Here is a 16,637-nt window from a genome sequence, read left to right as displayed (position 1 = left end):
ATGACCTCGTTGCCTCCGGCTGGGCCATCACTTACAGCTGCTCCACTACCAGTTGGGTCAGGAGAGGCTGAGGCGGTCCCTGGGTCTAGTAACCCACCGACATCTCCCGAGCTGCAGAGGCTAAGGTCTGAGAGAAGGAGAGACCTGAGTACTCGCAGGAGGAGTGCTCACCTTCAGGCGAGATGGGGAGGTGAGTCGGCGGGGGATCAGGACCGGCCATTACCCCGACAGACATAAAAGGCGGTCGGACCCCGTCCCAGGTTGCAGGAGCAACATTGCTGCTTGCTGGAACCTACCTAAGACCCTGTGCCTGACCTTGCCTGGTTTCCTGCCTCGTGTCCTGCCTTGGCCCTGTCGGACTGACTCCTCGTGGAACCCTTGGATTCAGAACTGGACCTGGACCACTTTATTCAGGTTACCCCCGAGCCCAGCACACTGTGCTCACACTCTCATGAAAGGGTAAATCTAGGTTAAGTAGCGGGGAGGCACATAGGCTGACATTTTTATGCAGATGTCGTGTGGATGCCAGAAAAAAAAGCTTGGGGCATGTGAGTCCCACTGCAACCACACATGTGGAAGCAGCTGACCTACGGCCATGCTTAGAATGGCACTGTTCACAATGCATTCACTGTGCCAACCTCAGCACACAGATTCTTGCTTCTTGCATGACTACCTGCAAGCCAAGGCTGTGCCCCAGAATCATAGCTGTCAACATTTCCCGTTTTTTAAGGGAAATTCCCTTATTCCGAATAGGATTCCTCGCAAGAAAAGGAAAAAGGTGACAGCTAGGCCCAGAATCCTCTGCAGCACCCATAATAATTTTAATAACAAATTATTACTTATAGCCCTCCCATCTGGCCGGGCCTCCCCAGCCACTCTGGGAGGCCCCCAACAAAATATTAGAAACACGATAAAGCATCAAAGATTGAAAACTTCCCTATGACGCACCCACCCACCGAAAAAAACACCTGTGGGTTCTGCAAGTTGTGAGCTGGCTGCAACTCTGAGCAAATTCTGGGATGTCGCTGCCAAACCCTGTCCCAGAACTTCCCCCCAGGTGGACACAAAGATCATCTGGCACTTTTTTATTTTAAAACACTTTAATTTCAAAATACAAACGGATGAGGTGGCGTGGATTGGCTTTCTCCTCCTCCTCCTCCTCCTCCTCCTCCTCCTCCTCCTCTGTAACATGATGTCCTCTTGGGCCACCCGTCCCGGACCTCCTTTAGACGTAGCTTCTGGAGTGAGGAATGCAGTTTCCTCACACTCACCAACCCAAGACGCAAGCAAGACAATAGTTGCTTCTATCATACATTCAGTTTTATATTACAGCACATCCACCAACAGGCTTGCAGAGGAAGGGCTGGTGGTGAGACATTGGGGTAGCCCTGGGCTTTCCTTGGCCTTGATCCTTCTGGGGCAGGGTGTCCCCAGGCCCCCTAGGACACGCATCCAGCCCCAGGGATGGGGCTTCGACTGAGCAGTTGCAGAAGTGGCACCGGTGAGCTCCCGGCTAGGTGAGGGGAGGTTTGGTGCTGCTTTGCCTGAGAGCCTCGCTTGCAAAAAGTGGTCCACATTGCTGGCATACCTTGGGGCAATCAGCCTCTCCATCCTTCAGGATCTGACGCCTGCTGAGATATCTAAGATGGTGCCCTTTGGATGCTGCTAGACTACAGTTTCCATCTTCCCTGGCCACCGGCCACGCTGTCTGGGGCTGATGGGAGAGGAAGTCCAGCAACACCCCGAGGGCACCCCACTGGGGGTGTTTTGGGATGAGAATCGACAGCTCACGCATGGCATGACGTCGGGAGAGCTTCTACAGCATCCTTAGCCAACCTGTTGCCCTCCAGATGTTTTCAGATGACCCAGCTGGGCGTTGGCTGGGGCTGATGACGGTTGTTGCCATCCAAAACATCTGGCTATCAGGGCCAGAGTCAGACGCAAGTTGGCACAAAAGAGGCAGAGCTCTGTTGTCAGTGAAGTTGACTTTTTATTCCAGGAAAAGAACGTACAACTCAGCAACACTCCCCAGTAGGTGAGCAGTTGCCAGGACTGAAGGTCCGTGCCTTTTACCCTCTCTAAGGCGGACTCCTCTCCCAGATGTTTCCCAAACTATTTCAAATTGCACCTACAGACCTCTGGTCTCTGTTCCGCTCCTCTCATTACTTTGTGCGCTCTCAGAGACCAGGAGAGAGAGGAGCTTTTTGCAGCCAGAGAGGGAGACGCCCTGGATTCTTCAGCAGCCTCTTGACCCTTTTCCTCTGCTTCACCTTCGGAGTCTGAACTTCAATCTGTCATCTGCTCTTCCTGCTCACTAAACCCTGTTGCCTCTGCATCATCTAGCACCTCCTCCCTCTGACCTCTGCTCTGAGCTTTCCTCCCTTGGGGGTTCCCCACTCCTCTTTGTCCTGCCAGGGAAGCTGCTGAGAAGGGAATACGCCCCCTGCCCGCCCACCCCCAGGCCAAAGCATTCCCCCCTCCCCAGTTGGTAGACCCTGAGCAGAAGCTGGTGCACCTTGGTGGGCTGCCTGGCCGACCCCAACTTACGGGGGGAACCTAACATGTCTATCGTGGGTTTAAAGAGTCAGCAACGCCCCATTCGAGGAAATCAAATGCCTTTGTGCGCCTGGCAGACAGAGCTGAGGAAAGGAGCCCCCCAATGTTGGCACGAGCCCTGGGATCCAGGGGCAGACCCTTCCCCCCAGTCTGCCCGCTCAGCACAAACCAATGCCCGGAGCTACGGTTGCCCCATTACGCTCGCCTCAGTGAAAGGAGATTGTCTCTACACCGTCCACTGTCCTCCCTCCCTCCGCCCTGGCCGAGCAGGCCGCGCTCAGGGTGGGGCAGCGAGACGCAGGCTAGCACTCGATGGAATCTTCCAGAAGCTGCAAAAGCGTTGCGGGCATCCTGACGTCACTGACAGGCAGAGGCGCCAGGGGGTCTCGATAAGTGGGTGACGTGGCCTTCGGCGTCTCCTCCCCGTCGTCGTCCTCGTCCTCCGTGGGCAGCTCTTCCAGCTTCGGCAGTGGGGGGACTGGTTCCTTGGGGGCCGGGGTTGTGTCGCTGGGCTCTGTGGCCCCTGGAGTGGCAATGCCACAGGGAATAACCTGGGATGCGTCCATGCTTTCGCTGGGGGACCCAGGGTGCTCCTCAGCCCCTCTGCCACCCTCACAGTTCCTGTCAGCAGTGGGGCTCTGAGGAGCGGGCTCCACGTGGCTTGGGCCCCCGTTGGCAGCCATCTTGCCTTCCGGCACCGACTCTCCCCCTTGCTGCGGACCGCCCTCGGAGCGCTGTTCTTCCTCGGGTTCTCCTATGGTGTCTCCAAACTGGTTCTCCTCACTGCCCACGGGGAAGAGAGTAGCCTCGTCTTCCTCATCTTCCTCATCCTCGTCTTCCACCACCCGCATTTCCACCGGCCGCTCCGCAGCTTTGGGCAAGGCCTCGTCTTCCAGGCAGAGAGAGGGGCGTTGCTCGAGGGCCTTTCCGTTGACAAGAGCCGTCTTGGCCTCCTCTTCTTCCTCAGGCTTCTTAGGGGCCGCACTGGCTCGGGCCTGGCCCCCGCCCTTGGGCACCGAGTTGGCCAGCAGTGCATCACCGACGGGCAGGCCTTTCCCGCTCCTTGCCGAATCCAGCTTGGAGTTCAGGGCCGCCTGGCCTCCGTACGTCTTGGGCGCCTCGTCGCCAAGGTCGCTGTACCCCTCATTCTGGAAGTAGACGTTATCGGGGTGCGGCGGGGCCTTTCCAGCATTGACCTGTAGAAGGGGAGAAAGGGAAAGGGCCCCGTTAGCAGAGGGGAGCCAGGCAAGATGGCAGGACCTGGCGTCGGGGGCTTTCATCTGAGAGTGCTTCATAGAAGGGACCCTGAAGATCATCCAGTCCAACCCCCTGCAATGCAGGAATAAGCAGCTGTCCTGTACGAAGACTGAACCTGTAACCTTGGTGGTTCAGTTCCCGAACGGTTCCGTTTTCGAACATCTCGGCTCCCGAATGCCGAACCAGAAGTAAATGCTCTGGTTTTCGAACGTTTTTCAGAACCCGAACATCCAACACAGCTTCCGCTTAACCGCAAGAAGCTCTTGCAACCAATCAGAAGTTGCCAAACGTTTCAGAAGTTGGAAGAGGCTTTTGGAATGGATTGCGGTCGACAACCGAGCTTTGTATCAGCACCACACTCTAACCATCTGAACTATCCATGCCCAGGCCATGCTCCATGCTTATTGGAGGCAACCCCCTCCCCCTGAAAACAAATTCCTGGGGTGTCATGGATGGGTTGGGGGCAGAGGAATAGTGGGAGGTACCAACTGGGGAGCCACCAGGAGAAGAAGGTGTGGGATGTAAGAATGAGGTGCAGTCAAACACAACATGACATGAAGGTTGTCTCAGTCCTCCAGCCAGAACTTCCTGCTTTCCAGGACTGAGACGAAACTTCCTATGTGTAACTTGAGATGGGCGTGGCCTTTCCTGAAGTAGAAAGAACCAGAACCACAGGCTGGCGACCATTCTTGTCTCTCTTTTCTCTACTGATGCCATCTTAACAACAGCACTACTAAGATGCACCCTTGGCTCCAGGCCAAGAGAAGAAAAGGGGAGGCTTTCTCCCATAAGGAGATAGTCACCACATTTAAACTACAGTGGTACCTCAGGTTACATACGCTTCAGGTTACAGACTCTGCCAACCCAGAAATAGTACCTCGGGTTAAGAACTTTGCTTCAGGATGAGAACAGAAATTGTGCTCCGGCAGCACGGCGGCAGCAGGAGGCCCCATTAGCTAAAGTGGTGCTTCAAGTTAAGAACAGTTTCAGGTTAAGAACGGACCTCCGGAACGAATTAAGTACTTAACCCGAGGTACCACTGTATGTTCTAACCTTTTAATCTGCCTTCTGGGAACCTTTGTGTGAACAGATGATTACTTGTGAGTAAACGTTTTATACTTTACAGAAGACTGCGTAGGGATTAAACGGGGGAAATACCAGCAAATATTTACAGAGACTCTAACGAGTCTGAGGATGCTATCTGCTGTGTGTGTGTTTAATAAGGGGAATGTTAACTCTGCTGATTTTGTTGAACTTGTAAAGACAAGCTGGGATACGATATCTTAGACAATACATCCTCCCTGCATCCCTAAACATTCCCACAGAAGGTTCGGAGCCCAGGGATTGGTGGTGGGACAATGATGCGTGGTCAGAAGGAGAAGCCTGGGAAGAGGAGGTGTCGGAATCTAGAAAGGTAACAGGGCTTAGTGGGCGGAGAGAGTCTGTGCAGAGAGAAGTCCGGAATCAGAGGTAGAAGCTGAATCAGGAGAGGAGGGAGGCCAAGAGGCAGAGATGAGTCCAGCTGGTGAAGAGTCATGGATGTCTCCTCTTGCTGCTGCTGCTGCAACAAGCTCTCCTCCTCCCTGGTCTCACAGAACCAGGAGAGGTGTGAAGAGGGCGGAGGAGAGGCTGTTTGTATGCAGGCACAGTCTCTGATCGCTTGGGTAAAGCCCTGGAGAGGAGGAGACATTGACGACTGTGGGGAGGTGGGGACTTTCAGCTTTGCCAATATCCATGGGGCAAGGTCTACCGGGGTTGAGCCACTGCATTCCTTGCACTCCATCAAGTCTGCGAAGATTGCATTTTTGCTAATAAACGTGGGGTTTACTGCCGGCTCGCTCTTTGTTACGGGCTCCCCACCTGCCCCACCTCCCTCCGTGTCACATCGTATTTGGCCTAATCCATTGGTGGCACGGAAGAAGCCTCCGCTGGGATAAATTTCTGTTGTTTCTCAGAGGCTTTCTGGTCAAGACATGTTTCAAATGTGCATGCAGGCTCCTTCTTGCCTTTGTATCCCGCCCTTTCTCCTAGAAGCACCCACATTTCGGAGGTCAGACTAGATCACCCTTTGGGTCATTTCCAACTCCTGTTTTATAATTCTATTACCTTAGCCTCACAGCAACCCTGTGAGGGAAGGAGGTTAGGCTGAGAGAGGCGGTGACGGGCCCATGTTCACCCCATGAGCTTGGTGGCTGAGTAGGAATTCGAACCCTGGTCTCTCCCAGGTCCTAGTCCAACACTCTAACCACTGTGCCACACTGCCGACTTTCATTAAGGCTTGAAGGACCCCTGTCTTTGGCCTGTGTCACCCAGATCTGCCCCCCTCTCCTCCCCCTTTCCTATGGGGCCACCCACCCTCTTCATGCTCCTTCCCTTAAGCCTCTAAGGCAAGTGTAGCCACACTTGGCCCTCCAGCTGTTTTGGAACTACAACTCCCAACATCCCTAGCTAAGAGGACCAGTGGTCAGGGATGATGGGAACTGTAGTGCCAAAACAGCTGAAGGGCCAGGTGTGATGGCCTGGGAATCTGATTCAGAGCCTGAACCTGAGGAATCCCAGCCTGCACAGGAGTTCCCGCCTCCAGGGCCGGCTGAGCCGGGGCTGGGGCTTGAACCTGAAGGGCCCTCACCTGTGAAAGATCCTCAGGAGCAGACACCAGATGAGTCTGCTCTGGCTCCTGAGGTGATGGAGGACCCATTGCCTGCAGGTGTGCCTCTCTCAGCCCTGTCTGGGGAAGAGGAGGTTGCCTCTGGGTCCAGTAACCCTCCAGCCTCTCCGGAGCTGCAGAGGCTCAGGGCAGAGAGGCGGAGGGAACTAAGTTCTCGCAGGAGGAGTGTTTGCCTCCAGGCCAGGAGAGGCGAGTCACCTGGAGGCCGGGGCTGCCCTATGCCTCAGAGGAGATAAAGGCCAGCCTGCCCAGTCCCAGGTTGCGGGAGCAACATCGTTGGTTACCTGTTCCTGCTGGCACCCTGTCCTGCTTTCTGCCACACCCAACTCCCTGCCCTGTTTTAGCCTCGGACCAGACACAGACCACACCGCACGGTAACCCCCCCCCCCCGGGACCAGCACACCAAGTTTGGCTATGCCTGCCAAGGCATCCAACAGTAGTCCTTCTCCTTTCCCCCCAATTGGCACATAGTGATTCCGTTCAGTAACTCTCCATCCGGGGTTCTTTAGCTGCGATTCCTGCCTTGCAGGGGGTTAGACTAGATGGCCCTTGGGTGGGGTCCCTTCCAACTCTACAATTCTGAGAACACTGGTTTCCTCTGGGTTGTTTGAGGCTGCTAGCCATGAATGTCACGATCGTGAGCATGGTCCAGTTTGTTAGAATTCCTGATCCATGATTGCAGTCATGGGATTTTTATCTTTCACATGAAGACAGGATGTTGCAGTGCTCCATGTGTGTTTACAGTGGTGCCTCGCAAGACGAAATTAATTTGTTCCGCAAGTTTTTTCTTCTTGCGAGTTTTTCGTCTTGCGAAGCACGGTTTCCCATAGGAATGCATTGAAAATCAATTAATGCGTTCCTATGGAGACCGCCTTCAGACCAGGTCAGGGGACAGTCTGTCCCCGGACCTCTTCTGAAGGGTGGGGGGGGAGAAGGACTTTTCTCCCCACCGCCAGCCTTCAGAACAGCCTTCTGAAGGCTGGCAGTGGGAAGAAAAGCCCTTCTCCCCCCACCAGCCTTCAGAAGAGGTCCCGCAGGGCTGCCTAGGCTGCGGATAGCAGCCTGCTGCCCCGCGCGAGGGGCGCTCTGCTTCAGAGTGCCCCTCGCGTGGGGCAGACATCCGCAGCTTGGGGAGCCTTGCAGGACTTCACCGCAGGGCTCTCCAAGCTGCGGATAGGGGTAGCAGGCTGCTATCCGCAAGCTGCGGATAGGGGCAGCAGGCTGCTATCCGCATCTTGGAGAGAACTGCGGGGAAGTCCTGCAGGGCTCCCCAAGCTGCGAATGTCTGCCCCGCGCGAGGGGCGCTCTGCTTAAGAGCGCCCCTCGTGCGGGGCAGCAGGCTGCTATCCGCAGCCTAGGCAGCCCTGCGGGAACTCTTCTGAAGGCTAGCGGGGGAGAAGGGCTTTTCTTCCCACCGCCAGGCTTCAGAATGCTGTTCTGAATGTTGGCGGTGGGGAGGAAAACCTTCCTCCCACCGCAAGTCTTCAGGACAGGTCCGGGAACAGAGGAGAAGCGCTGCGCGCCTTCTCCTCTGTTCCCGGACCTGTCCTGAAGACTTGTGGTGGGAGGAGGGCTTTCCTCCCCACCGCCAACATTCAGAATCCTGTTCTGAATGTTGGCGGTGGGGAGGAAAAACCCTCCTCCCACCGCAAGCCCCGGGAACAGAGGAGAAGCGCTGCACGCCTTCTCCTCTGTTCCCGGACCTCCCACCACAAGCCTTCAGGACAGGTCCGGGAACAGAGGAGAAGGCACGCTGCGCTTCCCCGCTGTCCCCGGAGATTTCCCTATGGGCTTTCGTCTTGTGAAGCCGCTAAAAATCGGAAAACCCTTTCGTCTTGCGGGTTTTTCGTTTAGCGAGGCATTCGTCTTGCGGGGCACCACTGTACATGTAAATAAAGTATATTAGCCAACATGCTGAGTTGCTGAGGTCTGTTACACAACTGCGCAAACTCTGCGGATCCCTAAGTGTGCCGGTGTCGGTTGGCATCGGTCACTGTGATGTTTGGCCTGAAGAAAACTTATGAAGCTCCCGAACGATCGACCAGGAGGGAGGGAACATGCCAGTCGGGCATGTGTCTCTGCCAGAGTCCTACTCAAGTGTAGGCTGAACTCCTGACACAGTTATCCCTGGGCATCAGTTTGGAATGAGGTAAAGGTAAAGGGACCCCTGACCGTTAGGTCCAGTCGTGGCCGACTCTGGGGTTGCGGCGCTCATCTCGCTTTACTGGCCGAGGGAGCCGGCGTACAGCTTCCGGGTCATGTGTCCAGCATGACTAAGCCGCTTCTGGCGAACCAGAGCAGCGCACGGAAATGCCGTTTACCTTCCCGCCGGAGCGGTACCTATTTATCTACTTGCACTTTGATGTGCTTTCGAACTGCTAGGTGGGCAGGAGCAGGGACTGAGCAACGGGAGCTCACCCCGTCACGGGGATTCGAACCACCGACCTGATCGGCAAGCCCTAGGCTCTGTGGTTTAACCCACAGCGCCAACAGCGTCCCTTGGTAGGTGCAGCCATTGCGGAGGTGGCTGGGTGGCAGGGGTAGGGTGGGGTCTCTCCCCCCCGCTTGCCCTCCCCCCTCCCCCTCCCATCTGGGCACTCACCGGCTGGAACCATTTTAAGCTCTGTCGGGTGGCAGGGCGAGCCGAGAGCGACAGACAGGGGAGAGAGAACGAGAGAGAGAGAGAAAGAGAAGGTCAAGGTTTGAGAACGAGCATGCGCAGAGAACCACAGCAAGGCAGGCAGGCCAGAGGAGGAGGGACCCACAGCCTGACCGGGGCGGAAGGTGTTGCACGACCCTTTTTAAGCAACCAGGTCTCTGCAAAAGGACTTGGGCACGGCAGAAGCACACACAAATTTTGCATGCACACATTTCGTAAATTGCTTCAACTTCTTTTTTAAAAAAGAAAGAAAACCAAGCGGTATATGCAGTTTGTGAAATTCGTAAATAACAACTGAAATGCTTTAACTTCTAGGAATGGCCAGCAGGTGGCAGTTCATGAGGGCTTGTGAAACCACTCTGAGACTTTCTGGAGTGATTTGTCCAAATCTCTGGAGTTTTTTTCCTTCTCCCATAGTTGTCGATAAGTCAGGATTTCTGGGTTCCAGTAGTGTCTGGTTCCCCAACTTGGTGCCCTCCAGATTTTCAGACTACAATTGCCATCAGCCACAGCAGATGTGACACGGAGGATGTTGGGAGTTGTAGCGCAAGGCGGCTGAAGGGCTCCATGTTGGGCAAGGCACCCCTAGGCACCCCGTTCACCCCTAGGCACCCCTAGGCACCCCATTCACCCCTAGGCCTATGCAATGATGATTTAAACTGAATTTGCACATGGGAACAATGAAATCAGGACAGCCTCGCCAGATAATTCTTCGTGTTCCCGTGCACAAAATTTCACGCTCGCAAAATCATTATTGCGGCTGCAGAAAGCTTTGCACTGGTAAAAGGGTCTTGGGGAATTTCTGTGAACAGCTGTTCCCCTCCCATCCTCCTATGTTTTGCAAGAAAAATTCCGCTGCTGGGATACCTCAGTCATTAGGGCGCAAGGCTCTTGATCTCGGGGTTGCGGGTTCGAGTTCCGCCTTGGGCAAAAGATTCCTGCATTGCAGGGGGTTGGACTAGATAACCCTCAGGGGTCCCTTCCAACTCAATGACCCTCCCCTGACCATTGGCCAGGCTGGTGTGAGCTGGAGAACAGCTACATCTAAGAGGCCAGAGCATCCCTGGAAACGGGGGGTGTTCATGTCAGGCTGGGGTGGGGGGCCAGTGTCAAAAGGCCAGGTAAGGGTGGGAAAAGCTGAGGATGGTTGAAGGCAGTCAAGGAACAGAGAGGAGAAAAGCAGAAGGAAAAGGCAAGGGGGTGTTGTGAGCATCTAGAGACAGCGGAAGCCCTTTGTTTGAGGAAAGCAGGCCCGATTTTGGGGGGAGGGTCTCTCTGAGCAGTCAGGAAAGATAAAAGGAAGTCCTTCTTCACACAACGCATCATTAAACTATGGAACTCATAGCCACAGGAGGCAGCAAAGGCCACCAACCTGGGTGGCATTCGAAGAGGATTAGATGAGTTCATGGAGGTTATCTCCTGCTTGGACTACTGCCATGCGCTCTACGTGGGGCTACCTTTGAAGGTGACCCGGAAACTGCAATTAATCCAGAATGCGGCAGCTGGACTGGTGACTGGGAGCGGCCGCTGGGACCACATAACACCAGTCTTGAAAGAGCTCCATTGGCTCCCAGTATGTTTCCGAGCACAATTCAAAGTATTGGTGCTGACCTTGAAAGCCCTAAACGGCCTCAGCTCAGTATACCTCAAGGAGCGTCTCCAGCCCCGTCGTTCAGCCCAGACACTGAGGTCCAACTCTGAGGGCCTTCTGGCAGTTCCCTCCCTGCGAGAAGCCAAGTTACAGGGAACCAGGCAGAGAGCCTTCTCAGTGGTGACACCCGCCCTGTGGAACGCCCTCCCATCAGATGTCAAGGAAATAAACAACTATCTGACTTTTAGAAGACATCTGCAGACAGCCCTGCTTAGGGAAGTTTTTAATGTTTGATGTTTTTATTGTATTTTTAATATTCTGTTGGAAGCCGGCCAGAGTGGCTGGGGAAACCCAGCCAGAAGGGTGGGGTATAAATAATAATAATAATAATAATAATAATAATAATAATAATAATAATAATTTATTATTTATACCCTGCCCATCTGGCTGGGTTTCCTCAGCCACTCTGGGTGGCTTCCAACATAATATTAAAATACAATAGTCCATTAAACATTAAACGCTTCCCTAAACAGAACAAAAAAATTTTTTCCTTCCAGTAGCACCTTAAAGACCAACTAAGTTAGTTCTTGGTATGAGCTTTCATGTGCATGCACACTTCTTCAGATACCTGAAGAATATTGGTATCTGAAGAAGTGTGCATGCACACGAAAGCTCATACCAAGAACTAACTTAGTTGGTCTTTAAGGTGCTACTGGAAGGAAAAAAAAATTTTGCTTTGACTATGGCAGACCAACACGGCTACCTTTCTGTAACTTCCCTAAACAGGGCTGCCTACAGATGTCTTCTAAAAGTCATCATCAATGGAAAAATGCACGGAGAGTTATATAATGTTATATTTAATAACATTTTTACAGGTCCATGTAGATCCAGCCCACGTCATACCCCTTGCTCTCTCTCACCCAAACTGACTGGGATTGTGTATGTGGTTCTTGCCGTGATTTCAGACTGGGGGACATTCCCAGCCCTACTTAGATGATGTGGCTGGGCTGTCATTGAGCACCAAACGCCTTAGCTGGAGTTTCCCCATTGACTGCTCCAGACAAGGTGTTTCTCCTGTTGCGCCCGCTCTTTGGAGCTTGCACATCAACGCGCACCCATCCCGCTTACCACATTGGGGTGCTTCTCCATGGCCAGAGCCGCCCGCTCCATGTTCTGCTGGCGCCGCTGCCTCTTCTTCATGGCTCGCAGGATGAGGAAGAGGATGATGGCCGTCACCAAGAGCAGCGCCCCCAGGCCGCCTGCCAGGATTCCGGCGTCCATCGTCCCCTGGTGTCCGGCTTCGAGAGGATCCAGGGGAACTGCCCAGGACGCGGAGAGGGTGGGGGCAAGAGGAAAAGAGCATTGGGTCTCACTCTGAGTCGCAATAAGTGGTGCAGAGAGAGCTCAGGGCTGCAGGGGTCTTGCGCAGCAATGCACTGTATTTTTCGCTCTATAAGACACACCTACCGTATTTTTTGCTCCATAGGACGCACCTGACCATAGGGCGCACCTTGTTTTCAGAGGGGGAAATCAAGGGGGAAAATATGATTTTCCCTTCAGCTCTGGGAGCAGCGGACAGGCTGCACGCAGCTTGTGCGCTTCTCCCAGACCTTCTCCCTGTTTTTGTGGGGGAATTCCCCCACCTCCCGCAGAAGCCCACAGGAGACACGCACTCTTCAAAGGGTGCGTGGCTCCTGTGGGCTTTTCTACGAGGTGGGAGAAGGGACTGATGCAGCCAGTCAGTCCCCTCTCCCTCCTGGGGAAAAGCCCGCAAGAGCTGCGCAGAGCTTGTGTGCGGCTCTTGGGGGCTTTTCCCGCCTGCCTCCCCCCTGCATTCACTCCATAGGATGCACACACATTTTCCCTTGCTTTTTAGGTTTTCGAAAGCCAAAAAAACCGGAAGTGAATGCTTCTGTTTTCGAATGCGCCTTGGAAGTCAAACTGCTTCTGCAGTGTGTTTTCTGTTGTTTTTCACAATTCTCTCTATTGAACTGGCAGATCGCCCCTTGCCCCTCGGTTTTTGAATGTATCGGAAGTTGAACGGTCTTCCGGTATGGATTACATTCGAAAACTGAGGTACCACCAATCTTTGGACTCGACTATCCTTGGACTTTCCTTGGGACGCGGGTGGCACTGTGGGTTAAACCACAGAGCCTAGGAATTGCCGATCAGAGGATTGGCGGTTTGAATCCCCGCGACGGGGTGAGCTCCCGTTGCTCGGTCCCTGCTCCTGCCCACCTAGCAGTTCGAAAGCACGTCAAAGTGCAAGTAGATAAATAGGTACCGCTCTGGCGGGAAGGTAAACGGCGTTTCCGTGCGCTGCTCTGGTTCGCCAGAAGCGGCTTAGTCATGCTGGCCACATGACCCGGAAGCTGTATGCCGGCTCCCTCGGCCAATAAAGCGAGATGAGCGCCGCAACCCCAAAGTCGGCCATGACTGGACCTAATGGTCACGGGTCCCTTTACCTTTATCCTTGGACTTTACGACAATAAAAACATATAGAAGGTTAATAGTGATATCATATGTTATTGCCATCAGGAACAGCGCTTTGCAATTTTTTGATATGACGATTAAATTACAGTTTTATTATATATAATGTTATGTTACTTTACAGCCAGTTACATGTGTGTTGTGGTATTCTGAACACGATTTACGTAATGAGGCAATTGTGGTGTGTTACACAGGCATAGGCAAACTCGGCCCTCCAGATGTTTTGGGACTACAACTCCCATCATCCCTGACCACTGGTCCCGTTCCCTAGGGATGATGGGAGTTGTAGTCCCAAAATATCCGGAGGGCCGAGTTTGCCTATGCCTGACTGTAACAGAATAAGGGCCTATTGCTATTTACCACCAGCCTTCAGCAACACATTGTGCGCATGTCCCTTCATGGATAGCTGAGAGGCCATGTGCAGAGAGGGAGCCCGCTTACCCAGTCACCCACCTGCCCAGTCACCTGCCCTGGCATACCTGCCTGGCCAGGACTCAGCACCTCCACGTTGACCGTGGTGTTGGCAGTCTCACCCGACTCCTCATCTCGCGCAAGGATCTAAAGGAGGAATAAAAGCTGAGCATCACCAGGAGCACACAGGTGAGCGCCGAGTATTTTGGGAGTGAAACGGTCTCCCTCGGAAGGTGGCGGACTCTCTTTCCTGGGGAGTTTTTGAGGAGAGGACTGAGGGCCGCCTGCCAGGGATTTTCACGCTCAGGCCCAGACAGAGGGGGGGCCATATGGGCCACTTGGCCCGGGCCTCCGATTCCAAAGGGGGCCTCGGTCAGCAAACATTCCCTATGTATTTTTAAAAAGCACTATTGTATGTCTATAGTTTCCATTTTGTCTTTATATGCAGATACGGTTCAAGCCTTGAAATAAACCGTAATTTTCGCTCTATAAGACGCATCTACCCCCTCCTAAAAAGTAAGGGGAAATGTGTGTGCGTCTTATGGAAAGAATGCAGGCGGGAGGTTCTGCTCAGCACTCCCTTTAAAGAGCTGTGTGGAGCGTGTGTGGAGCTCTTGGGGGCTTTTCCCCGAGGAGGAAGAAGGGCAGCCCCTCGGTCCCTTCTCCCTCCTGGGGAAAAGCCCCCAAGAGCCCCACATACGCTACACACGCTCTTTAAAGGGAGCACGGCTCTTGGGGGAGCCTTAGCCGCACGCAGCCTCTCCTGGGCAGGCGATGAAGGCTCCCCTTGCCTGGCCGGGAGAGGCTGTGCGCAGCTATCCCATAAGCCAGGACAGCCAGTGGGATTGCTGCACAGCGATCCCGCTTGCTGTCCTGGCTTCTGGATTCAGATTTTTTTTTTCTTGTTCTCTTCCAAAAACTAGCGCCTTATGGTCTTATAGAGCGAAAAATACGGTATTTGTCAGCATAACTTTTGTGAAAATTATTTATATACTTAACGTAGATTCCGGCGTATTAGGTGACTGGGCGTATAAGACGACCCCCCAGATTGGCAGCTGCCAATTTGGGGGGGTCATCTTATATGCCCAGTCGCCTAATACGCGGCAGCTTCGCTGGGCGGCGGGCTCCGCTCCACACCAGGCGGTAGCCACCCAGCTTCCTCCCAGTGTGGGACCCGAGGCCCACTGCCATGCCCAGCGGACCCATACCTGGCGTATAAGATGACCCCCGACTTTTTAGATGATTTTCCGGGGTTGCAAAGTAATCTTATACGCCAGAATCTACGGTACTTATTTATAAGACTTCAGTTATCCCCAGGGTAAAAAAAGAGGGGGGCACACTATCCACCTGGCCCAGGCCTTTGCCTGGCTCTGCCTGGCCCTGCTCATGCTGTGATTCCTGCTTTCGCCTCTGGTGCCACCTGCTGTTGGACTCCCTGCCTTCCACCCAACCAGACCCACCGGGAGCCAGTTTCCCACTGTTCCCGCACAGTGGAGGATAGCGACCCCCGGGCGGTCGCTGGGGGGCGGGGAAGGGCTCGGTTCACACCTGCAAGGCGTATCGCTGGAGAGCGCTCAGGTGGTCGGCGCGGGCGATGAGGAGTCCGCCGGGGGTGACCTGGAAGAGCTGCGTGTGGTTGGACTGGCGCCTGAGGCTGTACCGCACCGCAGGGTTGAAGCCCTGGGGAGAAAGGAAGAGATTAAATCAAGATGTGGAAATATCGACAAGAGGCAGGACTGAGATTTGGACATGCTTCATGGTTCAGATTATGGGAAGTCGCAAAATTAAAAATTACAATTCCGAAGATAATCTGACCTTTTTGATTTTGGTTTTTTATTTTTATTGAATAAATAATAATAATAATAATAATAATAATAATAATAATAATAATAATAATTTATTATTTGTACCCTGCCCATCTGGCTGGGTTTCCCCAGCCACTCTGGGCGGCTTCCAACAAAACACTAAAATACAATAACCTATTAAACATTAAAAGCTTCCCTAAACAGGGCTGCCTTCAGATGTCTTCTAAAAGTTTGGTGGTTGTTGTTCTCTTTGCCATCTGGTGGGAGGGCGTTCCACAGGGTGGGCACCACCACCGAGAAGGCCTTCTGCCTGGTTCCCTGCAATTTGGCTTCTCTCGGTGAGGGAACCGCCAGAAGGTCCTCAGAGCTGGACCTCAGTGTCCGGGCTGAACAATGGGGGTGGAGACGCTCCTTCAGGACTACTGGGCCGAGGCCGTTTATGATTTGATATGTTAACTCCGCAAACCCGGAAGTAAGCGATTCATGGATTCTCCACCACGCCGACCTTTCTGGGCTGCCCCACCCAAACAGCACCCAGGTGACTCACGTCGGGGAAGTCCATGTCGGTGGCCAGGATGAAGAGGACCCTCCTGCTGTACGTCAGGACCAGAGAGGCCGTGCTCTCGCCTTCGTGGACAAAGGCCTGGTGCTGGGACTTCTCAAAGTGCGGCGCGTGGCTGTTGGCTGCCAGGATTCGCACGCGGACCTCGGTCACAGCGTACTTCTTGGCGTCGTTCACCTGAGAGGCCTGGGAGAGAGAGGCGGGCAGCAGGCAGGAGGAGAGAGAGAAGGCAGTTAGCAGAAGAAATGCAACCAGCGAGCAGCAGAATTCGGTTGCAGGGCAGGGTTGAATCCAGGCCTGCTCGTTCCTGGCTTTGGCTTTGCATGGTCGGATTAAAAGTCCCTCCATTTACACTGCACTTCCTATACACATTTTAAGCAAATTTGTATCTGTGCAGTGTAACCGGAGGAAGTCAATCAATGAAATTTTATTATTGAGATATTTGTAGAATAAATTTGGAATAAATTCTTCCAATTTCCCTTTTCCCTTTTTCTTTTCTTCCTTTTTTGTTCTTTTTAATATACCGGTATGTGTGCTTATCTGAAAAATATATGTATGTTTTTATTTTGTAATAATTATGTTAAATATAAAAATTTCAATTAATCAATTAGTGGACAAGCTTTTTCTTTGGGGGAGGG

The 16,637-nt window shown here is 53.4% G+C and overlaps 1 protein-coding gene across 1 annotated transcript in view; it reads right to left on the bottom strand.

Annotated features, from left to right (window-relative positions):
* Positions 1–1,260: 1,260 nt before the first annotated feature.
* LOC128421639 (cadherin-related family member 5-like) overlaps positions 1,261–16,637 on the bottom strand; it is a 74,278-nt gene continuing 58,901 nt past the window's right edge. Inside the window, exons 11-15 of the mRNA XM_053404656.1 lie at positions 15,985–16,185; positions 15,181–15,312; positions 13,701–13,779; positions 11,860–12,050; positions 1,261–3,752 (exon numbers count right to left, since the gene is read on the bottom strand). Of these exons, the coding sequence (XP_053260631.1) occupies positions 2,859–3,752; positions 11,860–12,050; positions 13,701–13,779; positions 15,181–15,312; positions 15,985–16,185 (1,497 nt within the window). The 3' untranslated portion in view covers positions 1,261–2,858. The remainder of the gene's footprint in view (positions 3,753–11,859; positions 12,051–13,700; positions 13,780–15,180; positions 15,313–15,984; positions 16,186–16,637) is intronic.

This window comes from Podarcis raffonei, chromosome 10, assembly GCF_027172205.1.
Source record: "Podarcis raffonei isolate rPodRaf1 chromosome 10, rPodRaf1.pri, whole genome shotgun sequence".
Classification (NCBI taxonomy): Eukaryota; Metazoa; Chordata; class Lepidosauria; order Squamata; family Lacertidae; genus Podarcis; species Podarcis raffonei.
Note: the sequence above shows the minus strand (reverse complement) of the source record. Positions and strands in the feature narration are given on the sequence as shown.